This window comes from Didymosphaeria variabile, assembly GCF_027946475.1.
Source record: "Didymosphaeria variabile strain IMI 356815 chromosome Unknown scaffold_7, whole genome shotgun sequence".
Lineage (NCBI taxonomy): Eukaryota > Fungi > Ascomycota > Dothideomycetes > Pleosporales > Didymosphaeriaceae > Didymosphaeria > Didymosphaeria variabile.
The window spans coordinates 2,907,714-2,934,349 of NW_026611626.1; the positions used below are offsets into that span (position 1 = coordinate 2,907,714).

The 26,636-nt window shown below is 52.5% G+C and overlaps 12 protein-coding genes across 12 annotated transcripts; 8 read left to right on the forward strand and 4 right to left on the reverse strand.

The window, feature by feature from the left end:
- Positions 1-15: 15 nt before the first annotated feature.
- On the forward strand, positions 16-2,340 carry N0V89_010127 (uncharacterized protein; the record flags this gene model as incomplete). The annotated part of the gene is made up of 4 exons (XM_056218872.1): positions 16-18; positions 71-146; positions 196-2,036; positions 2,089-2,340. 4 exons carry the CDS (start codon positions 16-18, stop codon positions 2,338-2,340), a joined length of 2,172 nt encoding a protein of 723 aa, XP_056068137.1.
- Positions 2,341-3,350: 1,010 nt separating this feature from the next.
- On the reverse strand, positions 3,351-5,840 carry N0V89_010128 (uncharacterized protein; the record flags this gene model as incomplete). The annotated part of the gene is made up of 3 exons (XM_056218873.1): positions 3,351-3,948; positions 4,000-5,226; positions 5,275-5,840. The coding sequence occupies 3 exons, from the start codon at positions 5,838-5,840 to the stop codon at positions 3,351-3,353; spliced, it is 2,391 nt and encodes a 796-aa protein (XP_056068138.1).
- Positions 5,841-7,428: 1,588 nt separating this feature from the next.
- On the forward strand, positions 7,429-7,825 carry N0V89_010129 (uncharacterized protein; the record flags this gene model as incomplete). The annotated part of the gene is made up of 2 exons (XM_056218874.1): positions 7,429-7,432; positions 7,464-7,825. The coding sequence occupies 2 exons, from the start codon at positions 7,429-7,431 to the stop codon at positions 7,823-7,825; spliced, it is 366 nt and encodes a 121-aa protein (XP_056068139.1).
- Positions 7,826-7,949: 124 nt separating this feature from the next.
- N0V89_010130 (uncharacterized protein) lies at positions 7,950-9,105 on the forward strand (the record flags this gene model as incomplete). Its single annotated transcript, XM_056218875.1, has 4 exons — positions 7,950-7,954; positions 8,003-8,151; positions 8,200-8,430; positions 8,486-9,105. The coding sequence occupies 4 exons, from the start codon at positions 7,950-7,952 to the stop codon at positions 9,103-9,105; spliced, it is 1,005 nt and encodes a 334-aa protein (XP_056068140.1).
- Positions 9,106-9,458: 353 nt separating this feature from the next.
- Positions 9,459-10,980, reverse strand: N0V89_010131 (uncharacterized protein; the record flags this gene model as incomplete). Its single annotated transcript, XM_056218876.1, has 4 exons — positions 9,459-9,958; positions 10,015-10,277; positions 10,471-10,783; positions 10,839-10,980. The coding sequence occupies 4 exons, from the start codon at positions 10,978-10,980 to the stop codon at positions 9,459-9,461; spliced, it is 1,218 nt and encodes a 405-aa protein (XP_056068141.1).
- Positions 10,981-11,635: 655 nt separating this feature from the next.
- N0V89_010132 (uncharacterized protein) lies at positions 11,636-14,279 on the forward strand (the record flags this gene model as incomplete). Its single annotated transcript, XM_056218877.1, has 2 exons — positions 11,636-13,535; positions 13,585-14,279. 2 exons carry the CDS (start codon positions 11,636-11,638, stop codon positions 14,277-14,279), a joined length of 2,595 nt encoding a protein of 864 aa, XP_056068142.1.
- A 590-nt stretch (positions 14,280-14,869) lies between these two features.
- N0V89_010133 (uncharacterized protein) lies at positions 14,870-16,155 on the forward strand (the record flags this gene model as incomplete). Its single annotated transcript, XM_056218878.1, has 3 exons — positions 14,870-14,910; positions 14,971-15,136; positions 15,214-16,155. The coding sequence occupies 3 exons, from the start codon at positions 14,870-14,872 to the stop codon at positions 16,153-16,155; spliced, it is 1,149 nt and encodes a 382-aa protein (XP_056068143.1).
- A 379-nt stretch (positions 16,156-16,534) lies between these two features.
- On the forward strand, positions 16,535-17,446 carry N0V89_010134 (uncharacterized protein; the record flags this gene model as incomplete). Its single annotated transcript, XM_056218879.1, has 2 exons — positions 16,535-16,554; positions 16,795-17,446. 2 exons carry the CDS (start codon positions 16,535-16,537, stop codon positions 17,444-17,446), a joined length of 672 nt encoding a protein of 223 aa, XP_056068144.1.
- A 456-nt stretch (positions 17,447-17,902) lies between these two features.
- Positions 17,903-18,316, reverse strand: N0V89_010135 (uncharacterized protein; the record flags this gene model as incomplete). Its single annotated transcript, XM_056218880.1, has 1 exon — positions 17,903-18,316. One exon carries the CDS (start codon positions 18,314-18,316, stop codon positions 17,903-17,905), a length of 414 nt encoding a protein of 137 aa, XP_056068145.1.
- A 1,151-nt stretch (positions 18,317-19,467) lies between these two features.
- Positions 19,468-21,341, forward strand: N0V89_010136 (uncharacterized protein; the record flags this gene model as incomplete). Its single annotated transcript, XM_056218881.1, has 2 exons — positions 19,468-19,474; positions 19,597-21,341. The coding sequence occupies 2 exons, from the start codon at positions 19,468-19,470 to the stop codon at positions 21,339-21,341; spliced, it is 1,752 nt and encodes a 583-aa protein (XP_056068146.1).
- Positions 21,342-21,791: 450 nt separating this feature from the next.
- N0V89_010137 (uncharacterized protein) lies at positions 21,792-22,583 on the reverse strand (the record flags this gene model as incomplete). Its single annotated transcript, XM_056218882.1, has 1 exon — positions 21,792-22,583. The coding sequence occupies one exon, from the start codon at positions 22,581-22,583 to the stop codon at positions 21,792-21,794; it is 792 nt and encodes a 263-aa protein (XP_056068147.1).
- Positions 22,584-24,407: 1,824 nt separating this feature from the next.
- Positions 24,408-26,557, forward strand: N0V89_010138 (uncharacterized protein; the record flags this gene model as incomplete). The annotated part of the gene is made up of 4 exons (XM_056218883.1): positions 24,408-24,410; positions 24,698-25,256; positions 25,310-25,353; positions 25,406-26,557. 4 exons carry the CDS (start codon positions 24,408-24,410, stop codon positions 26,555-26,557), a joined length of 1,758 nt encoding a protein of 585 aa, XP_056068148.1.
- Between the last annotated feature and the right edge of the window lie 79 nt (positions 26,558-26,636).

The window sequence follows — 26,636 nt, forward strand, 5'->3', positions numbered from 1 at the left end:
ATTTTGCATAGCCTGATGGTAGGCCCCGGTGATCATGAACAACGTGTGCAACCAGAGTCATTATACGCAGACACCGAAAATTCGGGTGAAGATCGAGGATCCGAGTGTTCAAACATATGTAGAAGAATGTAACCATGCTCTGGAAGGTGAGGCTTCGATGACATAGGCTGTGATGCAACTGCTCATGTAGTTTAGGACTGGACAAGGAGCTCCACCTAGCAGACCTTGAGCATGCAGATTCCCTTATCTCATCTGAACCATGTTCGAAAGACGACACTGCTTCTTTTGAAAGGCATGAGATTTTATCATCGGGGAAACCCGGTAATGTCTCACACGGTGCGGTAGTATCAGGCTCTACCACGACAAATCATCAGCCACATGAACGTAGACGTTCGGTGGTCGTTAAACATCAGGATCGGACAGTCATCATACCTCGTGCCAGACCTGTGCGACCTCAGCCGGTGAAGCGAAAGTCATCTGGATTCCCGTTCCGAGCTCTCCAGCATTCTCAGACGTTTGATGTCGTAAAGAGCATTGCCGTAAACGTCTCTCGCAAGGCAATCAAGCTGTGCCGATGGCCGGATCGAACCCGCAAGCGCCCCGAAAGCCTGAAGGAGCGACTGAACACTGCAAGAGAGCTTTCGCCTTTCTGTGATCAGCACTTTATCCCTCTGGCATTGTTAGAGGAGCTTATAACGCATGATGTCGTTGCAAAAGAGCTAGCTAGAGATCGGTCACTCCTGGGCAAGCTACGCCTCGACGCCGACAAACGCGGCCTATACAAGCTGAAGTCCCGTTCTACTAATCGGTTGCTGATCCAGGAATCTGAGCGCACATACCGCAAAGTCTTCGCAGTGTTGACCTTGATCGACCAAGCATCCTGCATATGGAAGTTCGTGGACGAGGGGATCTGCGATTCCACGCTTCCCATATCGGCCGAACAGATTGACAAATCGCAACACCACTTTCGACTTAGAAGTGAAGATACATGCAAGCCTCTCAAATGCTTCCAAGACTGGTCACCTAAAAGTATAGCAGACTTCATGAAGAGCCAGTGGGAAGTTATTGCACTTCATTTTAAGGGAGGCTTAGACGCAGGTAACCATTACGAAGTCCAGCCTGATGAAGTTCTGCCGTTTACTAAGTTCAACAATGAGTACCGAAAGGGAGGTTTTGGTCAGGTCTTCACGGCAGAAATAGAAGAAAGCCACCGCTCTTTTCCAAATAAGGATGTCGCGGTGAAGCGCCTGACCAATACATACGAAGACCCAGTCCGGAACAGAGAAGCCTTCAAGCACGAGTCAGGCATTCTTCGAAGCCTTGCTAAACAGACTCACATCAACAAACACCTTACTGAGCTTTTAACGACATTCGAACGGGCCAATGAGTTCTACTTAGTTTTTCCCTGGGCTGATACAGATCTCGAGGGCTTCTGGGAGCAACATAGTCCACAGCCAGAACTGTCAGGGTGGCTACTCGAGCAATTTAGAGGATTGTCTGAAGCCCTTTATGTCATCCACCGATACCAAACTACCAAGGAGACAACTATACCTTACCAGGGATCAATCATGCGGACGCTTCCGACAACCAAAGTAGCCGGATCGGAACCACTAAACTTTCTTGGCCGGCATGGAGACATAAAGCCACACAACATACTCTTCTTCGGTCAAGGGGGTTCAAAAATTCAGCATGGCATCTTGAAGATAACGGACTTCGGCATTACACGTTTTACCCCTGAAAACATCGTTTCAGAGCGAGACAAGGGTAACGTGCCCAACTCACCTACCTATCGTTCACCGGAGTGCGACCTGCGCAACATAGAGTTGAGCTCACAATGTGACATATGGGCTTTAGGTTGTGTCTATTTGGTTTTTCTTACCTGGTACCTTGGCAACCATAAGGAGGTCAAAGACTTTGCCAACGAGCGAATGAGCCCGGATCTCTATTTGCACGGAATTATTAACGACTCATTCTTCACTATTGATCCAGACGAGAGTGCACCTCGGAGAGCAAGCGTGAAATCAAGCGTAAAAGCGGTGGGTAGCTTCCTACGATAGATTTCATAGTACGCAGCTAATACAAAAGCAGAAGATCAATGATTTGCGATGCCGCGAAGCCTGCACGGAACCTTTCCAACAGCTCATACATATGATCGAAAACGGAATGATAATAGTCATCGAAAAAGAGCCGGAAGGCCTCGCTGTACCCAGTCATCACCATAGACGATTGAGCTCCAGCAGCATCATGCAGAAACTTGAGACGATGAGTCATCTGAACGGAGCAAGAGACGACGAGGAGGAGTCACCCCGAACCCCTCGTCATAGACTTAGTATGCAATGACTATGCTCTTCCAGCAACGGACATCGCACCGCTCAAGCCGCAGCCCATCGGCATCTGCTTCCTTGTTAATCACCATCCACTTCCTTGTTAATCACCATCCACTTCCTTGCCATCTACTTCCTTGCCATCTACTTCCTTGCCATCTACTTCCTTGCCATCTACTTCCTTGCCATCTACTTCCTTGCCATCTACTTCCTTGCCATCCATCATCCACCTCCTTGCCAAATACTATCTACCTCCTTGCTAAACCATCCACTCTTCCATGTAGCTCTGCCTCGTTGCCTCAACACACGCCAGTACTCACACAAGAATAATCACGTTATACAGCCCGAAACTTCACCAACACCAAGCCACATCCTCACGTAGAGAAGCCCAATGATCAGCAACCGCATTGCATTGCTATCTCCATTCCTCCACATCCCTACAAAACGTTATATCTTCCAGGAACCCGCCCATCTTCCTTGCTCAAGCCTCTAACCCCAACACTCTTTCCCCTTCCCTTTTGACTCATGCTCAACGCAAACCTCACCACCACATTTCCATATCTCCGCAGATAAAAAACACCGCCCAACAAATAATTCGGCCGTCACACATCTTTCCATTCACCATATTCACACAATCGCTTATCTTATCTTATCCTATCCTATCCTCCCGTCCCATCCATCGCTCGCTAAACATGATTTTTCAACTACAAAAAATCCCATACAAAAAAACAAATTACGAGGAGGGGACAGCCCGCCTCGTGGGTATCACCTTGCTAATTCACCTTGCTAACAGGAACCCGCAACCGATATAATGGGAAGCGGGTAGACAGAGGGAAAAAGAGAAACGCCATAAGGAAAGGGGAGAGGGGGATATGTATGTATGTTTGTTGGTTGGTGGGAGTGGGAGTGGGAGTGTACATCGGGAGAAGGGGGACGTGAAGCGCGCCTGAGCAATCACTGGTGCTAAGGATGCGCGTCCATCCAAATTCTATGCCTCCCACGAGCGAACCAAGAGCATCGAAAATCTCACTCAGCCCTATCCAAACTGATTTTCAACCGATGCTCAATCTTCTCTTTCTCGCAGTACTCGCCCAGAAACTTCAGCCCGAAGCGCACCGCCTGGATGGGCGTGGTGTCGTTCTGGATAGGCAGAAAGTACGGGCCGGATAGCTTTGAAGCGTTGACTTTCTCGGGTACCTTGGATAGCTTGGTGTTCCACTCTGCGCCGGCCCAGGTTTTGGTATATGTCTTTTCCATCTCTTCCATTGGGAGCGCAGACCGCGCGTCTTGAGTGTGTCGGAGGAGCTTCTGGTAGTGGTCGGACAGGAGACCGAGGTTTTCGGTGAGCTGGCTGTGTTGCTTAGTGAGTTCGGCGACGGAGAGTTCGTGAGGGGAGTCGTGGGCTTTGGGGTTCGGAGCGCGAGGCGCGACGAGGGTGCAGATGTTTGCTGCGATGACGGCGCCGAGGCAGGAGCGGAAGCCGTCGAGGTGGGTGAAGTCTTTTGTGAGGCGGCCGTAGGAGGAGCAGAGCGGGAGGAGGGTTTTCCAGGTGCCTTCGACTTCGGCGGGGCGGCCGCGGAGCTGGAGGGATTGGTCTTGGGCGTGGTAGGCAGCCATGTAGGAGCTGGAGGGACGAGTTAGCTGGATGGAGAGATGGGAAAATGAGACGACTCACAGGATGCACTCGAGACCAATGACGGCGGCGTGCTTTTGGTCTGCCTTGGTAAGTTTGCCTGCTTTGTCGCGCTCCAGCTTCTGGCCTTCGTGCTTCAGTGACCGTCCCATCTGGTTCAACTTCATAGATGATTGTTGTAATAACGAAATGTCCATTGACTTCTTGCCTCCCAGTGGCGGTACTGATGTAGACGCCTGAGGATCAAGACGTGAGCCTACGGGCGTCACACCTGACCTTCCGGGAGTGGAATGTTGGCTTTCTGTGGAGTTCGTTCGAAGCATGTTGACTGCCTTTAGGTCTTTGCGAGGTGTGACGAGCGAGCCTGAGCTCTTTTGCGCGCTTGGTTTAGCTGATGTAGCTGGCGAGGAGGTAATCTGGTCTCTGGGAGTTATAGGGCGGTCCTGTTGGGACGGTACCGTAGATGACCTCTGACGTTTCGTTGGTACAGGTGATGCTTGAGCCGCATCATCTTCACTCCGCGGTCGCTTTTCAGTAACTTTGATTGATGGTACGGGGACCTTGGGGGCGGTCGCAGATGACTCAGGGCGCCGAGCCGCGACTTTCGGTATTGGTTTGGGTTTCTTCTCGACACTATCTGAAGCCTTGCTTTGTGACGCCGACTTCTGTGACTGCTCATCACGCTCCTTGCGAGCAACGGGTCCTTCTCTTTTCGCTGGGAGAGCAAGCAGCCTTTTGATAGTCTCTCGTGACTTCTTCGTGTATTTGAGCTTGACAATGAGGCTGGGCTTGGTGCTGGGCGCGTGGTCCTCGCTGTGGTCGGCAATATCTTCGTTCGGTGACTTCCCGTTAGTTGATATCGACCTCGCTCGAGAGACACTTTGAGAACCCTCGCCGGCCTGCGTGGCAGCGGGCTTCTTCGATGCAGTACGTTCGGGTACGTGCAAGTTTTGACTCTTGGTGCGATCGGATGATGATGTCGAAGTATTGGAGTCCGCTCGTTTCCGTGACGTTTCTATCCTGTCGAGCTCTTCCAGAATTCTCGGGGGAAGTGTAGGTGAAAGAAGGGTGGGCAGCCCATGCGGGTTACTCAGGGGTGGGTCAACTGGTGACAACAGCGGCGGCAGACCGTGAGGCGTCGAGGAAGATGGGCCAGACTTGTCAATGTTGATCTTGGACTCTGCGGACTCAGGCTTTTGTGATGATGATGACGCAGAAGATTCGGCTCGGTCGCGCTTGTCCGGTTTCTCGGGTATTTTCTTCTCAGGTCTGCAAATCTGTCAGCGCATATATAAGATCAAGGATGATACGACGTACCGTTTCGATTGCGCCAATTCATGCTTATCCAATTCATGCGCCGGAACTTGCGCATGTGAAGTTTTCACTCCATTGGTTTGGGCAACATTAGGCTTGGTGGGTTGCAGGGCCGGGGAAACCTTCTTGGAGCCAGGCGCACTGGCGCCGTTGGCCTGCTTGTTCTTGTAGTCGGCAAGGCTGATCTTCTTCTTGGGTCCTTGACTGGCCACATTCGACGACTGTGACTTTGGTCGGGGGGCCTCAGGCTCGTCGTCTTCACCGGGCTGGAGGGTGAAGCAGTCCCGGTAGGGCTCGCGAAAGACATAGGTCCGGTACTGTAGATATTCCTCCTCGTACTTGAACAAGTGTCCCAGCATCCATGCGCGCGACTCGTGCGATGAGTGGTATCGATATGGGTTGAGGGAGGGCGTGGAGAGTATGTACGGCGCGCGGGGCACAGCAGTCTTGATGCGCTTGAAGATGCCGTCTAGCTGGTCCAGCTCTTCCTGGTCTTCATCTGACATGTGCTTGCGCTTTAGCCCTGTGGTTGGTACTGATTGCTCCGGCGGCCGCTCGGAGCCAGACATGGTGAGAGCGCGAGTGCGGTCAAGTGCGCGGTGGACGCAGATAATCTAGCTGAGGAGGAAGCGCCTAGCAATGGCTTGGGTTTTGGTATAGAGAAAGGAGGAAGCGCCGGGACATAAGGTCGTCGTGTGCGGGCGGGGCGTAAAAGTTCGGTGGGGTTTCGTGAACCGTAGAGGCCGTCGCGACGGAGGTGAATGCGGCGACGGGCGCGTGAAAGTGACAGGCAAAGGAGGAACAATTGGACTCTGAATAGGACTGTTAGCACAATAGTCGCATCGCGCTGGTATTATCGGAGCGCAACGCGCTAAGCATACTCACCGTGTAGAAGTCAGAGCGTCGGTGCTACCTCAGCCTATGGCCCGCAGAAGGTGATTTGGAGACGAGCATTCGACCATTCCGGTGCTCTCAAGTTGTACAGAGGCAGCACGGTCGGCGTTTGCAGAAAGTGAGTGCGGCGGCCGCCTACGCGCAAAGTGAGAACGTGCAGCAGCCGGTGACGATGATGGAGATGCTTGGCGCATCCGGTGCTGCATCTGTCTGATTGGCTGGGACATTTGTTCTCGCTCAGCTGTCAATACGTATCCTTGCGCTTTTCGTCATGACGTGACTGCTATCTATGTACTACGATAGGCTGTGTGGTGTCTCGAGAATGAGGCTATCATTCTTCGGCTCAGGGCGCTGTACCCTTTGGATGTGCCAGGCACGGGTGGCACGCCAGTCTTTCATCCCACGTCGGCCCGCAGGCGATCGTCCCAATACCCTGGCTCGCCTCGCCCCTTGCCCGTTGCATCACAGCCGAAGTGCCACATCCCACATCGTCAAACAGCCGACCGCGGACCACGAGATAGCACACTCCCATCATGTTTCGAGCAAGTAGCTTCAAGATGGCCTGCGTGCTTAGTACTGTTGCACCGTGGGATGACTTGATACCTAATATCCCAGTACCAATACCTGTACATATACAGTAGAAGTATATTGGCATCAGAGTACACTAACTTGCATCACCTATTCGTCGGGAATACGCAAGACATTATTCCCGCCAGGCTCAAAACACCATCAGAAGCACCAGCAGTCAAGAGCAAACTCCTGACATGAATGTCGTGTATCAGCTCTTAAATCAAAGCCACCATTCGGCTTTCGGACGAACGTCATTGTGGGAATAAAGCCGTCAAGACCACCAGCGGCTCAATCTCAACGTTAACTTCTAACGGCAGGTCTGACGGGTAATCAGCATTGGAATGATCGCTATACCCCACAGTGCGCATGCGGGGTGAGGGGAAGCGCATGACGGAGAGAATACCGAGCACTCACTCAAGAGGGCTGTTTGACAAAATCCAAACATAAAGAAGCCTCGCGCCCATTTTCCATCTGTTGAGCTTTATGAGGCAAATGCAGGATCTTGAGCTTCCCGAACATCTGGCGCCCAGTTCATTCGAAGATGGGCTTCTTTCCAAACTTTAGGCGTGAGCAACCGCCTGATTCCATTCAGGCCAGCGACAACAACCATCCAATCTCTACAGATCCAAAAGCTGGACCAAGAATCGAGTCTGCCATTCACACCGAGAACATCCCTTCCAACGCGCCGTCAAAATGGGTGCTCTCCCGATCCGGCGACGGCGATACAGCCATGGCCCTGTTTGCCTCCCCAGCAGACACCCACGAGCCCTATACCGCCAACGAAGAAAAGCGCCTAGTCCGCAAAATCGACTGCATGATCCTGCCCTATCTCGCAGTCTGCTACGCCTTCTTCTACATCGACAAAACAACGCTTTCGTATGCGGCCATCTTCGGCATCAGAGAGGACTTGAACTTGGTCGGCGATCGGTACAATTGGCTCAGCAGCATCTTCTACTTTGGATTCCTTGCATGGGCGTTTCCGACGAATTTTCTGATGCAGAGGTTGCCGATTGGGAAGTATCTGGGTGCGAACATCTTTCTTTGGGGCGTCTTTTTGATGCTGCAGGCTGCTGCTAAGGTATGTTGGTAACCCATGGTTTCGTCTTGGAAGTGGCTCACGATATCTGCAGAATTTCACACAGCTTGCTGTTCTGAGAGCTATCAGCGGAGCTGCTGAAGCATGTTCCGATCCTTCTTTTATGCTGATAACGAGCATGTGGTATGTTTTCGTCTTTCGATTATGCATGGCAGGAGCTCATGCCCTTAGGTACACTCGTAGACAGCAACCCGTCCGCATTGGATTGTGGTACACAGCCAATGGGTTTGGAATCGCTCTTGGCGGCTTGCTAGGGTACGCTATTGGGCATATCAAAGGAGCTCTACCATCATGGAAATACGAGTTCCTGATCATTGGAGGTATGTTGCCTTGGTGACTTTGCCAGCCAACCCTTACTCTCAGTGTAGCGCTATGCTCCGCTTGGGGAATCATAATGTTCATCATGCTACCCGACTCACCCGTAAACGCTCCTTTGCTCACGCCTCGCGAACGACGCGTCGCCGTGGAGCGTCTCCGGTCCAACCAGACCGGCGTCGAAAACAAGCACCTCAAACGCTACCAAGTAATCGAAGCCTTGAAAGACCCCAAAACGTACTTCTTCTTCATCCTAGGAGCAATCCACAACGCACCAAACGGGGGTCAGTCATCTACCCACCTCACCAACAAACAACATACTAACAAACACACACCCAGGCATCTCCAACTTCGGCACCATAATAATCAAAGGCTTCGGCTACTCCACCCTCGTAACCACCCTCCTCCAAGTCCCCTACGGCATCCTCATCGCCCTCCTCATCCTCTCCTGCGTCTACTTGAACAACTACTTCTCCACCACCACCGCCCGTCAAACCCGCTGCTGGTTCATCCTCCTGTACCTCCTCCCCAACATCGCCGGCACCTTCGGCCTACGCTACATCGCGCAAGAGCACCACCTCGCCCGCCTATGGTGCTACTACCTCACAGGCTCCTACAACGCCGCCTTCGTGCTCATCCTGTCCCTCGCCGTGGGAAACACCGCAGGCCACACCAAAAAGGTCGTCACCAACGCGTTCCTCTTCCTTGGCTACTGCGTGGGCAACATCGCGGGGCCGTTCTTCTACAAGAGCGAGCAGAGTCCGACGTACACGTTGGGCATTTGGAGTATGATTTTCTGCCATTTGGTGGAGTTTGGGATTGTGCTGGGGTTTAGGGGGTATTTGAGGGGGGAGAATGGGAGGAGGGAGACCATGTACGGCGAGCAGGTGGAGACGGATGCGACTGCGTTTGGGGATTTGACGGATTGGGAGAATAGGAATTTTAGGTATGTGTATTGAGGGGTTGGTGGAGTGTGGAGAATGGGAAGGGGAGGTGGTAGGAATAGTATGTGGAAAAGAGGCTGCATGGTTACTGCAATGTTGCGTTCTGCACGTGGTAAATGCTGTGGCAATATAATTCTAGTTTAATGTTTAGAGGGGTTCACCTGTTGCTGAGAAAAATGCTTCATCGTGTTTGCTTCAATTGTGGCTTTTGTGGTACTGTGCTAGCTTGTTATAGAGTGGACATAGTGTCGGGTAATAACGTCGATGTTGATTTACTTGTAGGTTCGTTCTTTACATGGCCAAAATCGGTGGGCTCTACGCGCTAGCTCTCATTTCATCCGATCATCAAGATTCCCTTCCCGATGGTCTCATAGTTCTTCATCGTCGGTCTCACTATCTTCATCGGCTGCAGCTGGAGGTTGCTTCGCTGCCGGTTTGTTCCTTGTCACTGGTCTTCCAAACGGCAACTCGCGTCGCGGAGGCGGCGGTCCAGCATCTTCATCTGGTGCAGGAGTACTCTTCGCAGACTGGGCCTTCGCTGATGAAGAGCGAGCTGCTTGAGCTGACTTCCCTCGCGTAGCGCGTGCTGACGGTGCTGGAGCTTTGCTGATGAAGCCACCTTCGCCGTCGTCCTCGGTTTCGGTCTCTGATGCACGGTCTGGGGTAGCTGCTCCACCGTCATCAGATACGTCGTCTTGCTCTTCTGCTTTGGCCTGGTTTATCTCCATCTGGTCGTCGGCTGACAGTTGCTCCGGCTCAAGTTCGGGCTCAGGTTCAGGCTCTGGGGCTTTGGCTTTCCGTTTGGATGTCCGAGATGGGGCCGCTTTTCGGGGTTTCGTCTCTTGTCGAGTGGCTTGCACTGTCGTTGCTATAATAGTGGCATTAGCACCGAAGCACATCCGAGAGCCGACACAGAGGACGCACCAGTATCTTTATCAACCTTGACGCTAGCGAGCAGGCGGTTCTGATCCCGGATCTTTCTCTTCTTTTCGTTCAACAGTTCCATGAATTGCTGCAACATGGCGGTCTCCGTCTCGTTCTTGGTCTTGATGAAGTCATCGAGCTGCGCATTCAGCTTTGCTATGGTGTCTTGTTCACCATGTGCCTGTGTCTTCGAATCTGCCAACTCCTTCAACGTGCGGATGTGTGCTTGCGCTGAGGCTTGCGCCCATTCGAACGGATTGAATCTACGAACTCAGTCAGACACTAGACGTTTTCTCATGACGCTGTGATCAGACTCAAGGTTCGCATCGTCTCAGCTGCACGTGCCAGATCTGATCGCGTTTGGTGTTCACTGAGCGATCTCCGCGTGACAATAGTGCAATCAAATAGAAACAAGCGTTATCTAGCTCGGTATGAAGATCGGCGGGCTTCACTTACTCGAAATCGTCATCTTTGGGAAGCAGGATCTCCCCCAGATTCACCTGGGTCGCGTTAGCTAGGATTAGAAACCGGGCACATGTCACCCCCGAAGCCGTGCTCGTATGACTTGCCTTGATCCCCTTGACGTCCTGTTGGATGGTAATCTCGATGTTCTCGCCCTTGAGCGCGTACACCATTCGCACGTTCTCCAGCAGTTTGGCCGCGTCGCCTTCAGGCTGTTTTTCTAACAGGAAATGAGACAGGACTTGTTCCCACTCCTCGGCTGTACCCTTGAACTTGTGCTTCAATTTTGAGATATTGCGATGAGAGACTATAATCAACGCGTCAAAGAAGGAATCAGATGACATCAATATCCGTGATCTTACTTTTCGCGACATATGGACTCTCTCCTTCGCAGCCTACGAGCCGCACGTCTAGCGGATGGGAGCCCTCCTGCAGGACCTCGACTACCACGACCTCGCCGTCTCCCGCAGCGGGTTCGACGGGCACGATGAAGCGGCCCCGCATCGTGGCGAGCCGTCGCTACCAGGCAAAGTCACAGGTGGGAAGGTTTGGAACCGGCCCAGGTTGGCAAGACAGGCGTGGCTGCGAATGACGAGGGTGTGGCGCGGAGGCCAAACCTGATACACACCCTTGGTAGGATTGGGATGATGCTTGTAGTAGTGAATGGTACTAAGAGGGTGCGTGGTGGAAGGCCGGCTTGAGCGCCGAAGGTTTCAGGCGTGGTAGGAGAAAATCGAAACAGGTCAGACGACAAGGAGCCGTCGAACTTTAAGTGTCACCACAACAGACGCGGCGCGGTGTTGTGAGTGTGAGGCGCGTTGCTGCCTTCCAGGCACTTGTATTTAGGCGGGCCAGGAAGCAGGCCACGGTCTCGCGATCGGTCTCTGCGTCCATGTACGACTATCGCCAGGCTGCATAGAGGGTCTGACCGTTGTAAGGCGATCATCTGCACGCCTGCCAGTGCCCTGGGCGTGTTCTTGGTGGGCGCTTTCACGACGCGTGGGCACGGAGCAGCGCCCGGTGGTAGCTCCCTCTCTTCTGACCGCTTGGCCGCTCCTGCCGCCAAGCTCGTCTAACAGGGTCTATCACCACGTCCCAGCCATCCAGCTTCCTGCATCGCAAGTCCACCGCACACGCACACCACCCGCACCCATCCGCTATGGCCGCGAAGGGCTCCTTCGCCCAGCGCATGGCCTCAATGGCGTCGACCGTCGAGAACTGGGACGACGACGGCGACTTCGACGGCTCCGTCGACATGTTTACCCACTCCATGTCCACATTTCAGTCCACGTCGTCCCGCGTCTCGGTTCGCTCCGAATCCAACACTGGCGACGACGACTGGCAGGTCCTGCTCGCCCCCAACGACGAGGCCTCCACCATGAACGCGATATCCTCCGCAAAACAAGCCGGCATCCCGATCCCCACGAGCGTGCCGTCGTCGGCGCTGCTTGGCGGCGCAATCAAAAGGCTGGGAAAGAAGAAATCGAGCCGGAAAATTGCCGTCGATGAAGATTGGGGCAACGATCTCGAGCTACCCAACAACCCCGGCGAGGGCCTCAAGCTAAAGGCACCGATGCCGCGCACGCCGGCGGACGACAACGACGGCTTCGACGATGACTGGGGCGAGGGCAGCTTGGGTATCCGCTTTGCAGGCACGAGTAGAGGAGGCCGAGGCGCCCGTAGCTCTTCCGTGTCAGCCATGAGCCCTAGCATGGGCAGCATCGTGACCCTCGAGAGTGAGGATGATGAGCTGAATGGCTTGGTGCTGCCCACCGAACCGCTGGACTTTGCATCCCGTCTGGAGAAGCTCAAGAAGCACGATCTTCCCACTCCTGACACCTCACCCTCAGGGTTCACTCTTCCGAAACGCGCACCACCGCCAACCTCAGCGCCTGTATTAGGTCCTCCACTGGAGTTCGCACCTTCGCCTGCCCCGTCGTGGCCCTCGCCTTCCCAATTTGAAAAGGAAGCTGCAACCCCCGCACAACCGGAACCGGCACCTGCCTCTAGGCTCATTGGCGTTGAAGAGGAGGATGACTTCATGGACGGCTTGGATATTGGTGGTGGAGAGGTCTTGGACACGAACAAGCTCACCTTGAACCGTAACGTCAAGGTGAAGAAGGCCCCCGCAAAAGTCACTCCGCCACCAGCAGCCCGTCCGGCTACCACATTGACCTTTACCGACAAAGACAAGCCCTCCATGTCAAAGATCCCGAGGCCTCTATCTACCAGCAGCCGCTCACGCCTTACGCCTGTCTACGAGTCAGGTGCTTCGCAAAGCGGGAATAGTCGACAACCGCCGACAACCACAAGTGCTCAACTTCTACGTGCGAAACGCTCTGCGCCTCTACTACGAAACAACAATCCTGCGCTCTCAGCACGCTCATCCGTCCCATTCCTTCCTGCAGGCAATTCAACGTCCCAATCTCATCACGTCATGGCAAAATCTACGTCGCGCGGCCACTTGCGCAGGGACTCGGACCCACGTCGACCTCCATCTCCATCCATGAGGCCGTACTCACGCGGACCCTTCGACACGCCAAGTCGGAATGGCATGCGAAGGGAGTTGGCACCTTCGGCTCTCGCACGTCATCCTCAGAAACTCACCTTCCCTAAGGGTCGGAAGCAGAACTTCGGAGATGGCACAGAGCTTGAAGTCTTTGATGATTTGCCCACGTCTGCACACAAAGAGAAGCAGTTCGAGAAAGCACCACGTAACGTGGCTAGCAACAAGACCCTACGGTCGCAGACAAGTATTTCCAAGCTTCCCATGCCGGATCGCATGGCTACACCCATGCCGCAAACACCTCGTAGTCCACCGAAAGTGGATCACACTCCTCGATTCGCTCGGGACACTGCAGCGAGTCGCAACGCGCGTGAACAGCGTCTTGCTAGCATACGGACACGAGGCGATGGTCCCGTTCCGCCGAGCCCCGGTATCAACTGGAAGGTGCATGTAGCGGCTAAGAGTCCTCACACCAGTCCAATTGCCCATCGGAAGAAGGGTTCCGGAGCAAAGCCGCAGCTTATTCGAGGCTTGTTTGAACCTGGTTCAAGAAGTAAGTTTCCAGTTTTCTAAATGTTTACGCATAGGCTAACAGATTGCAGCTGAGAAAGGTATGATATATAACCCGACCATGCAGCGATGGGAGGGGAATGAAGAAGCCCTTGCTCCTTTTACCCATCCCAATACATCAACCGCCACTTTGGATCTCACGACAGTGAGCACCCCTACCTTCTCGCCGGTACACAACCCCTTCGGTCATCCGCATGAGCGCTCGCACTCCATCTCTCATACCGCGTTGTCTCAGATCCAGCTGAAGAACGTCTCGTCACGTGCGGTGAAGGTCGTTGCACGACCAATCCCCTCCCCACCACGCCCTGCACTCATCTCGCAAAAGACTATGCCTCGGGGTGTGCAGTACGAAGGTCGCATGGTCTTTGACCCTGTCAAAATGACCTGGCTCAAAGCTCCTCGGGAGTCGAATGATCCGCGCTCTCCCTCCGTCGCGGATGATGACGAAGAAGATCCGTTCGCAGGGCTTGAGGACCTCAAGGACAACGTCAGCGTTGCTGGGCCCGGTGATAGCGTCAGCGGCGGTCCAAGTGCCGAAGACATCTCCTTCGTTGGCGAAGAGTTCGATCTCGGGCCTAGCTTCATCCGCCGGCAACGCGAAGAAGAAGCCATCTGGCGCCGCAAAACAGAAAGCTGGGTCGGCACAATGCGCGACAGCGGCGAGCACAAGCACGGCTGGAGATGGGAGTTGCGCAGAATCGCCATGCGTGCCTCGGAAGAGCGGTAGTTGCCCCCTTGCATTTGCGTTGACCTATTTGGAGAGCATGCATTGGATACGCATTGTACAGTCATGAGTTACGACCGCATCGGAGCCAGTTCAGGCTTCTGGCGCATAATTGGGCGTTCAGCTTGCGCAAAAAGCTATTTGGGCGTTAGAGGATTTTCTCAAAAGATATCCTGAGTGTTATGTCGGGTGCCTCTGCGGGCACCTCACTCCAGCTACGCGTTATGATTTATGACTTTTCTGCATACGAAAATACCTGAGAGAAGCATCGAGCTTCTGAATAGAAACGACGATCTGTTGGTTTGATTATTTTCTTTTGGCGTTACGGTTTGCTTTCTTGGGTTTGGATGCCTATTCTCGATCTTGCTAATGACTATATTAGGAATTTAATATGATGCGAATTCTAACTTCAATGACTCTAATGCTCCGTGACTGAGTGCAATTGTTGTTGCTTTTCAATAATTCTGTTGCCTGCAATTGTCGTTGCCTTGCAATGCAGGTACGGCCGTTAGTGGGGCAAGATGGTGGGGTATAAACTTTCGACCCTCGCTCGACCTTCTGTTTACTTTCTCCCTCCTAACTCCTCAGCAAACATGGCGCAGTCCAACGACCCAGGCCACTTCTTCCAGACGGAGTGAGTTCCGGATTTGCCTTCACACCAGCAGCACTGAAACATCGACCTAACAATAGCTAGCTCGTCACTCAGCGAGACCGCGCGCCGGGCCGCAAAGTCTAAAAACAGCAAGGGAAACCCCGTCAACCTGCCCTCCAAGATTCTCGCCGTCGCCGCAGACCCGCATGACCACGCGTTCATCTACGTCGCGGAGGCAGCGGGAACCGTGAAGAGGATCAACCCTGAAGTCGGTCAGACCACCGCCCGTCGCCCTACACTATCGCGAGTCAATGCTGGACCCGAATGCTAATTCTGGACTTGCAGGCTGAGAAGAAGGTCGTCGCTACATACACCGGGCCCGAAGCGCCTATTACCTCGCTCGCTGTTTCGCACAAGTCCGGTACGCTGTTTGCTGGCTGCTGGGACAAATCGATATGGAGCTGGGATGTTAAGAGCAGGAGACCCAGACACCGATATCGGGGGCATGCCGACTTCGTGAAGGCCGTGATTGTGTTTACACTACAAGGAAGAGAACTGCTGGTTTCTGGGTCGCAAGATGCGACAATCATTGTCTGGGACGTTGCAACGGGCGAGAAGCTGCATACGCTGAAGGGACATACTCGGGGCATACTCGCGCTTGCGCTGGATTCGCTGGAATACGATCCTGCGAAGGAAGAGGCGATTGTGTTCAGTGCAGGCAGCGATCGTGAGATCAGAAAATGGAGAGTAGGCGTCGGTGCAGCGAAGGAAGTAAAAGAGGAGCCATGCCCGATTATAGCGCACGAGACCAGCGTTGACGCCATACATTTTGACTCGGACGGCGACCTGTGGACTGCCTCTGCGGATAAGAGCGCAAAGTGCCTTTCGCGATTGCGGAATTGGGAAGAGGACTCGTCCTTTGAGCATCCTGACTACACGCGCGACGTTGCTGTCGACGAAGAAGGTGGGTGGGTCGTAACCGCTTGCCGGGACGAGGAAGTGCGTGTCTGGGAAAAGGGGAGTGGCAAATTACATCACGTTTTTGAAGGGCACTTCGATGAGGTAACTGCGTTGGTGCTGTTAGAAGGGCAGAGGATCGTTAGTGTGAGTATCGATGGGACGGTGAGGACATGGAGTTTGAAAGCGCAGGAATTGGCGAAGGCGATTAAGGAGGCGGAAGACGAGAGGGCAGGTATGGTAGAGGAGAAAGTCGAGGAGAAGAAAGAGGGGCTAATGACGCTGGAGGAGGAAGAGGAGCTTGCGGCGTTGATGGAGGATAGCGACTGAGGCAGTTCAGGCATTGGCTAGAGCAACGCAACGAAGGCTCGAGTGAATGAGATCTTCTACAAATGATCAATACCGTCGCGCATTGCACACATCAGGTTAGCTCCTGCTGCGTTGACCGTAAACTAGCTTGCTGTACACGGCCGACATACGCAGGTTAAGCTCGAGGTAGCACACAAAGTTCCACAGGGATGCAATATCAAATGTCTCATTGCTGCTCTCGGAAGTAGTTGCCATTGGCGCAGGGACGATGTACCTGAGTCAATGATCGCTGGAAAGGCAAGGGACCTGACCGAGGCACGTACAGGGCAGTAAGTTCCCCGCAACCTCCCCGCAATCCTCCACTCGTTCCCCCACGACCAAGCTTCATCGAGTCATCACCATGGCGAAACCGAAGCTCCAGTATATCTCCCGAGAAATCGACATTTTGCCAAATATATGGACATTATTTACAATCGCTGAGAGTCATTGAGACTACTGTTGTGTTCCCGAAACGGGCATCAGCTGCGACTCCTGCTTTATTCCCCAATACAGTGTCATCAACGACGCCTTACAACCATGGCATCCGAGACAATGAACTTCTCCATACCACCCGCCCTCCAAAAATACCTCCACGACCTAGACACCTTCATAGAAGACAAGATCACCCCCGCTCCAAAACAAAGGCGACAACAACCGCTTCTTCGACCACCGCCGCGAACACGCCCGAACCGATTGGGACAATGGCGGCCTCCCCCGCCCAGAATGGGAAGCCCTCCTCCACGACTGCCGCCGCTTAGCAGATGAAGCAGGCTTCTTCCGACTCTCGCTCCCAAAGCAGTACGGCGGTCGCAGCGATGCCTCCGGCAGAGGGTCAAATCTGTGGATGGCAGTCATAAGAGAACACCTAGCTTCGAAGGGGCTGGGCTTGTTCAACGATCTGCAGAATGAGCATTCCGTTGTAGGAAACTTCCCGGATGTGGTCATGGTGATGAATTATGGAAATGCAAAGCAGAAGGAGGAGTTGATTGGGGGCAGGCTGGAGGGAAAGGTGAGGATTACGTTTGGGTTGACGGAGGCGGGGCATGGGAGTGATGCTACGCATATGGCTACGAGGGGGAGGCCGGAGAGGAGGAACGGTGTGGATGGGTGGGTGCTGAGTGGGGGGAAGAAGTGGCAGACGGGGATGCATGCTGCGACGCATTGTTTTATTCTTGCGCGGACGCAGGGGAAGGACGGTCAGGCGAGGGGGATAAGTTGTTTTGTGGTGCCGAGGGAAACGCCGGGGTTGGAGGTGGAGTCGTATGAGTGGTAAGTGTCTCCTTTAGCTGAGCGCCTTCTGGAGTGTGGCCGTTTTAGAGTTGGCTTTTTGGTCTCCAGCTGGAGCGGCTAACCTCTTGTGGCAGGGCCTGTGTCTCTGTCTACGTTTAAGTGATTTCGGTGTTCTTTTATATAGAGTCAGTGAGCGGTCATCGCGTCGTGGCTGGGCCTATACCTTTGTCGATGACAACGCAGAAGTCTGCCACAACCCAATAGCCACACACCGACTCTATATAGCAGGACACAGATATCGCTTTAACGTAGACGGGGACGTAGGTCCTACTAAAGAGGTCAACTAAGGTCCAGCTTGAGACTAAAAAGCCGACTCCAAAACCTACCCCAAAACCCCTACTCATGTCCCCAACAGCCAACACACGCAGGACACTAAACATGCCCACCGACCACGCCAGCATCTCCCCTAAAAGACGTCTGGGTACCTGCCACCGCCGTCCTAGGCCCCATCCACGCCGGCCTCGGCGTCGCCCAAGCCTTCGTCCACGAAAACCGCATCCGGCAAGCTGCCTCCTCCCTCGGCGCCGCCACCTACTGCATCCAACAATCCGTCTCCTACGCTAATACCCGCACCCCCTTCGGCACGCCCCTCTCCCATAACCAAGCCATCCAATTTCCCCTCGTCGAGCTCGCCACCCAATGCGAGATGCTGCGCCTCCTCATCCGCAAAACCGCCGTAGAAATGGACTCCATGCCGCACGTCGAAGTCGAAACGCGGCTCGGGGATAAAGTTTCCATGTGCAATTACTGGGCTAACAGGCTGTGTTGCGAAGCTGCGGATCGCGCGATACAGGTCCATGGGGGAAATGGGTATTCCCGGCGTTTGCCGTTTGAGCATATTTGGAGACATCATCGGCGGTATAGGATTACGGAGGGGGCGGAGGAGATTCAGATGAGGAAGGTTGCGGCGTATTTGTTTGGGTTTGGGGGGCGGAAGAGTCTTGTGGATGGGACGGTTAGGGAGAAGGGGGCGAAGTTGTAGGGTAGTAGAAGGGGTTGTATGTGTGTGAATTTAATGCGTATTCTTGCTCGGGGGATGGTGTTGTGATGTCGTGTTGTGGGCTCGTTCCTTCAACAGGTATATTGAGCATATGCGGGGTGTTTTCCATTGCACGTTTGCCCTTGTGTCGCTCGTGGAACTGTTTCATGAGCTCTGTCGTCCAGAGAGCATTTTGGCTAAGTTACGGAGTGCCCTGTTCAACCCCGGCATAGCATCTGCTTCGAGGAAAACGGGTAAAAGAAGCACGACGATGAGGAACCAGATCCCCACTCCGCCGATCCAGAGAAGCGTAGTTCTATAGTTCGGTGCCCATGGTACTGCTGGTAATGGCTTCGCTTTTCGGGTTTTAGAAGTGTTGATATCGGAATTGTTGTCAGGAGGAGGCGGTGGTGGAAGTGGCTTGACCGCTCGACCTGTCAATGGATGTGGTTGCCGCCGGCGTCTTGGTTGTGTTGGCACGTCGCTTGCGCTGGAAATAAAGTCCTTGGGCGGCACAGGTGGTGGATCATCCGCTTGTAAAGTAGCTTGGCCGACTTGAACATTTGGCTTGCTTGATGACATGGCTGGAGGGACAGATGGACGGGCGTGGTGTCGGAGGAAAGACGAAGGCGGCGTTACCGCAACAGGTTAGACGCTTTGTTTGTACCCACCTTTACACTAATGTGGATCAAGCAATGAGGTACTGATTCGAAGATCCACTCGGTATTAGGTCACCTCAGGGTACCTTCTCTCGGTACGTTGATTCATTTAGAGCAAAAAGATGGCGGGCTTCCCGATCATGTGATGTTGAGGATTTCTTTCGACCTTCGTGTACGTCTGATACGAGAAAACGAGAGATCATGGTATAGGTAGTGCTGAAAGTGTAATTTAAGATAATTTTCAATCAAGTCAGCCTCGCATTGAAATTCGTAAGTGTTCTTACCGCTGCGCTGCCGAAAACGGCAGGTGGCAACTTCGATTCAGCCTCACAGGACGTTGACACCCTTCAGCTCGTAGCCTTTGCGATGCCACGTATGTTGAACATCACTCTTTGCATGTCGTCGAACTCTACATGCCTTCTTTTGTCGCATTTATATTGAGCTCCTCACTAGCTGACGTGAATGCGTAACAAGCCAGCCGTATGGCTGAGGCAGCAGGCCTCGCCATCGGCGTTGCAGCCTTGTTCAATACATGTATCGACAGTTTCAAAATCATCTTTGCGGCACAAGACTTCGCGAGAGACTTTGAAATACTGGACACAAGGTTCCAGCAGCAGAGACTGCGGCTATTACTATGGGGACAGAGTGTTGGCATCGTCACACGCCAGGGCGCAAAAGCGAGACCGTACTTACGGGAGCTGGATGCCGACCACATTAAGCCGACCATTCTCAGATCTTTGGGATCAATAAACTCTCTTTTGGAGCAGTTCAACGTGCTTGAACGCAGATACGGGCTGAAGGATCACACCACTGCCGGCTTAATTAATGTCAGTGGGTCAAGAGTTGCGGCTTTCAGAGAGATGGTCAAGAGGAATCAAAGTCAAAAGGGCCCGAAAGCTCTTGCAAAGTGGGCAGTATTCGATGCAGAGCAGATGCGGGATGCCATCGAGCAACTAAGATCACTCATTGACGGCCTCGTCCACATAACAAACGAATTGAAGGATGCTCTGGAACCGGATCAGGGGATGTCAGCATTGTTTCTCTGCATGGCCAATCTTTCCGGATCAGTGAACATTATGAGCCAAGTTCGTGCAGTTTCAGCACCTTCACAACAATTGTTAGCACTCGACTTGCATATGTCGGCAGAGACGTTCCACACAGCTCAGGAGCTTATTGATTCGATTGATACCTTCATAACAGCACCTTACACGACTGATCAATCAGGCACTTTCTTCACTACTGAGGAAATTACCTCGATGTCACCTGCGCAAAGCAACAGCAACAACCATGACGGTATCCCGGCACCATCCTTGGCTTCGTTCACCTTCTCTATGCCCGTCCGCCCAGCACGCAGGGATCACAACACGATGCCTTCTAGAGATAACGTCTGCCCCAGCACAGAGCATACCTACGCCAAACACTTCCCTACCGACCAAAGTATTTTTATTACCCATCAGGACGAGGTCGTTGATGGGGACATGAAGTTGGAAATGTGCATTCATTTGCCGGCTCTTACGACATTTCTTTATCTTCGACTCTTCTACTTGACGATAAAGAGCTTGAGAGAACGCAAATTTTCTTTCCGCCGCCATGGGTGGACGGGTCGCGAAATCTGCCGCTCGGGGCTTAGCCGTGGTCCAGACCACAAAGCAGCACGCAAAGAACACCACTCATCAACGTCGCTCTTCTCGAGAAAATTGGATCGTTTTCAAGAAAGAACCAAAACGTCTTATGGTAGCATGCAACAATTAGCGAGAAACTCTGTCCAAAGCTTTCGCAATTCGAGGAGGTCCTTTTCTAGTAGCCGCGGTTCAGCGTCGTCGCTAAGCTCGACCTTCTCGGCTTCATCTCTGGAGCCTTACGATGACAAAGAAGACATAATTGAAAGAGTGGAGGAAGTAGTGGCTGAACAAACATCGAGGAAGATCATCCAGCTTGACTTCACGAACTACGCCCGCGTCGTACTGCAACGGAGTGGCCGAGCGAGAGCCAAACGATACACTTTCTCCTATTGGGGTCACAACTATCAGTGGAAACGTAGAATATATCTGAGACAAAAACCAGTTTCTGAATGCTACGGACACTCTTTCTATCTCTATCGGGAAGATCTGAATGATGCAATTGCTCAGATCGAACCTATTCTCGACGCCGTAGTTGTCAACATTGGCTGGGTTCCACCGTGCGAGCTGCGCTTCACGGATTCGAAGCTTTTAAGGGGCAATCATGAACTTAGCGAGTGAGTTGTTGAAAATCCTATGTTGGTACGCTCGGTAGATTCGTACTAACAAGTCAAGGGTCGTGGTCGCCACTGGTGTTGTCGCTCTTACAGACAACGCGATCCGCTCGCATCTAAAGGTGCTTAGCAATGGAAATACGGGTCTCCCAGAACTTGTAATGAGGACATCAAAAGACTCATCTGTCGAAAGCTGATAGAAGTTTACCATTAGGACCAAGCAAAATACTGCTTTGATTGGACTCGTGCAGGCAGTATTACTGCTCGCCGTACGTGAACGAGTAATAGTATCGAGAGCGTTGAAATTCAACCACGCGTTATCCTAGGCACACCCGCCCTTGTTTATACATTTTCACAAAGCCTATGAGAAAAAAGATAATAATAAGGCCCCCTGGATCTCACTCCATTACAGAACCCGTAAGAGATTCTTTTCCACCCACAACCGTAAGTATAACCGCTACACCATCTTCTCCCGCACATCTTCACTCACTACACTCCCTCCGCCCCCTTCTCTTGGCATATATTCCTTATACTCCGCCTTCATCCCTAGCACCAACCTCCCTATCCAATAGCACACCCACTGCACCACCATAGTGATAAAATAATAACTCCACCACTCAATCTTGAACGTCCACCGAGGCTCAGGCCCATCCCAATGCCACGGATGAGCCAACCACCATAGGAACGGTGCGTTGATACGCCCATACTCCACATGAAAGTCGTGCGTGCTACGCATCATCTGGATCTGCACCCACAGCAGCTTCGCAATCATGTAGTTCCGGGCCCTCGGTGAGAACCACAGCATGATGTACAGGAGTCGGATCCAATACGGCGTGCACGCGAGCGTCGGGTACAGGTCCGCGTCGAGCGTGGCGCCGCAAACGTTTCGCATGAGCGCGGTTTGCGAGGCGCCGGCTTCGAGGATGGCTACGCATTCCTTGTCCTTGGTGCGCGGGCGGAAGTTGTGGTGATCGCCTGCTGTGAATCTGTGCGAGCTTCCGGGACCAAATCCGATGCCTGCAGATCCTTTGCCAGGAGGGCCTTTGGAAGTAACCACAAGTCGGTTTTCAATTGCCGTTATTCGATTGCATCCTACGGAGTCATCGGTGTGCCAGTGAAGTGGCACTTTCCAGCCACTGTTTACGGGGACCGTGATCTTGATGTGCGTAGCGTCGAGGATGTCGAAGTGGACTGGTGGGTCTGGCAGTTCGAACGAGGTCTGCGAACTTCTATCGGGTCGTTGAGACATGGTGAGAATTAGTACACCTCTGAGTAATGCTCAAGTAGACTCATTCTCCACCTTCATTCATCGTTGCTTATATTCCTCGAGGCTGCATGCGTGACGTCATGCGGCGTGGGCAACATCGCGGCTGTGCAACCAGATGTAGCTGTGCCCCATATGCCCAGCGGATTCTGAAACTATGGGATATATACTTTGGGGCTGCGCTGAACGGCGTAGTTCCGACTGTAATTTTGAGTGTTCAGGTTCGATGTTGGCTGAACCAGTGCCGCATATGTGCCTCTCCACCTTTCAATTGCTACGTTTGGGATACAGTATCTTCCCCGCCAGTTTGGGCTCGATGTCATCGGTTGAGGCGGATAAGAATCTTTCCCTTCTGAACAGTGTTGATGTTCGCTCACTTTGGCAGGTGCTGAGTTCGAGCCTTTCCTTCAACCGCGTGCCTCCGCACCGTCAACATCTTCCGTACACGGACCACCTAGTGTTGACCAGCCAAAGAAGATAGTGAATATATCTTGTAGGAGAACTTCTGAATCAGATTAGCTAGCCACACCTTTAGCCACGCACATTTTGATGTTCGTCGGTGGTCGGTATCTTGTTTGAACCATCAGCTATCTATCATCTCATGTGCCTCGAGGTGTTCCCATGGACCTCTCACACTCGACACCTCGTGAATTGGATTTATCAACGATGGCTGATATGCGTATGTTCCAGATATCGGTGCTTTGCAAAAGTTCATGTATGTACCACCCTACCATAGAAACATGCCTGTCGTTAAGTCTTGGCCGAACTATGGGAGTCCTACGAGTGGATACATTCACCCGAGTGGTCTATGACAAGCTTAGTCTGACGCGTGACACGCCCAGAAGTCTGCCCACAGGCCTCCCATCAATCAGCCGTGATCTAAAACAAGCATATTTCCTTGGTAGTGGGGTACATACATGAACTTTTACAGGCGATATCGGTGCTTTGTAGAAAGAATGTGCCACCTCCCACGGCGCTAGAAACAGATATTAAGGGGATTTCCACCTGATATAGTTACTCTAGGGAGAAAGATAATAGTCTATCTGTCTAGTACACTTATCTTAACAGCTTAGTGCCCTATTTCTTACTCTGCATAGTAATTACATTAGTTGAATATCCTTGAACTTCCTGAGGTCTAGTTCTGGTGCCGCAGGAGGTAGCACATTCTTTCTACAAACGATAATAACAATTGGCACGGAAGAAGCTGATATTAGCTTATGAGTCAGCGCATCCGGCTCTTAGGTCGACCGCTAAGGATAATGTGTAGTATCGTTCTGGGTCTGTAGCCAGACATATCACATACATACAGCATTGAGTTCTCACAAACATGAGTCCTACAGGTCGTCTCGCGATTTTTTGAGCTCCTTCGAAGACTTACATGTATTTTCAGGTCTGCCTGCCGTGTTCATACATGCAGGCACTAGTCTTAACTCCATGTGGCGCATGAGAATCCACGCCGCAATGATTTCCATCTCCTAAACACGGTGTCTCAGCAACGTATGGGTTAACTATCAGTCAGGTGATGGAGTTTCACCCAGTGCTATGGCCACAAGTCCGGACGAGAATAGCGCGAGCGAAGAAGGAGTGGCCCCTTAAGTGGCACAGCGAGAATACGAGACATGGCGAAATTCTATTCACCGTAGCCACCATGATGACATTGATGGCCCATACCGTAGAGTATGTTCTGGCGTATGGATAGAGGCATAACCGCGACGTGGTCTCACCTATTGACTCGATATAACGAGCGATGAGCATGGACATATACCTCATGGTGCAGGAAGTCGACCTTACGCCGCACACATAGCCACTATGGTGAGACTCCTCCAATATCCCGTTGTTCTTGGACATAATGTGGCAAAACTCATCTGATGAAGCTATATGTATAAGTACATAGGTAAGTTGACGACGAAGGGAGATAACATACTTGCTTCAAGCCAGGGACAGTCACCTTTTTCTCAATTTACCAAACCACAGTGTTCAGCATGCTGTTGAACACGCGTGCGCTCGCTTGTCCTTTACTTTTACTCCCTTTTGTCGGTTTATTGATTGGTAAACTCCACATTTCCAGATTGATTCAAAGCTAACGAACAATCATAGAGAGCCGAGTTCTCGAACCACGCAACCTTCGCATTCCTCCAAAGTTATCAAGTACCAAGCTCATTAGAGCTTCGAAGCCCAAAGACGAATACACGCCGCATGCCCCTCCAGTGCGCTGGGTTGCGCTCGGGGACTCATACACAGCAGGGCCGGGCGCTGGCAATAGCTTCGATGGAAGTGGTTGTCTAAGAACCGAGGGTTCATACGCAGCGAAGCTCGAAGCAGACTTCCCTTTCGATGTGGAAAACAGGTTGAATTTCCTAGCATGCACTGGTCATAGAATCCCCAATGTGCTGGAAAACCAAATTCCAGAGTTGTCAGACAATAAGGATGAGAGGACAGACTTTGTAGTCATGACGATTGGAGGCAACGACATCGAGTTCGGTCCCCTGGTCCGGATCTGTGCCTTGGGCATCAAGGTGCCCTTCATCGGAAGGGACTGCGCCCAGCAAATGGAGGCAACGCATGCTATTCTAGACAGCCAAGACTTCTATGACAAGATGTGGAATCTTTATGACAAGATTTTTGAGAAGTTGGACTTGGATAATCCTGAGGAATACTGTGAGTATTGGTGAACATCATCTAACCGGGCCACTATGTCTAATGATCGATAGATCAGGTTTATCACTTCCAGTATCCCCACCCCCTCATCGAAAGCGTACGTAGACCTACAACGGCCCCGCACTGCAATCAGTCGCTCACTATCCTAGGATGCGGGAGCAGGGGGATGGTGCAATGATAAATCCTTCTATGACGAATGCAGTTTTCCGCCGCCCACAGAAGGCCTGAAGCTGACGGCTTCCCTTCGTTGGGACCTCGACAACGTAGTCGACAGACTGAACAGAAGAATCTTGAAGATCGCAGACGCCTACGTCAAAGACAAGCAAAACAACGAGAATGGCCATGCACCAGGTTGGTTTAGGAACAGGCTGTTCGTATTGAGTCCCTCGTTTTTGGACCACCATTTCTGCTACGAGCATTTCAGCACCTTCGATGATCCAGAGATATACATACAACCGTACTGTGACAGGGCCAAAGGCGAGAGTTACAACGATGTAACTGCAACACTGGATTACTTTAACATGGACCCTGACAATTGCAATTCCACCGCTCAATACAACGACGATGACACCTACATCTACTCCTGCCAGGTCGCAATTGCCAAGAAGTACCATCCCGCAGAATTACCTACTAGTACCAGAATGGCGTTGCCGGAGGCCCTTGCAAAGGTCTTCCACCCGCGGCCCAACGGTTTCGATGTGTCCAAGAGTCTTCTGAGCGGCAGTCTGAAATGGCATCGCCCGCGCATGAGCCACAAACAAGACGAAGTCTGCGAAGCCCCAAAGATTGACCTTCCCTCCACCGTCGTGGTTGTCGATGCCGGAGACAGACCCGACGACTTCGCATATTGTCCCGGAGAAGGGTACCAAGAACCCGAACCAGAACCAGAACCAGAAGAGCCAAGCGGGCCCACCAAGTCTCTCAGCATCGTTGCCGAGTACCGCAACGGAGACATTTTGGACCTGACGAAGATCCACTGGAAGTTCTTCCAGGTCGACTACGGGAAGGCCGCGGGCTGTGACGACGAACCTGTGCGCGAAGAAATACGAGACAGAGTAGATCTTGATGGAACAACACTCAACTACCCTGGAGGCACTTTCGACCTCAAGCTGTGGGATCAGGACTGCCAGTACAAGAACCAGGGGGACAACCAGGGAAAGTTGTATTGCGGTGACCAGTCTCATGAGTGTCTCGACGATCCCGCAGACAAAAACCCCTCAGACATTAATGCAGACAAAGGGATTTACAAGTGTGCAGATGATACTCAGACTCGCGAGCCTGTGTTCCTTTGCTCGTGGTAGGGGTTTGGTGATTCGTTGAGATAGTTGGATGTTTCGAGTGAGCAACATGGTATCTTCAATTGCTCTCAAGCGCTCAGTC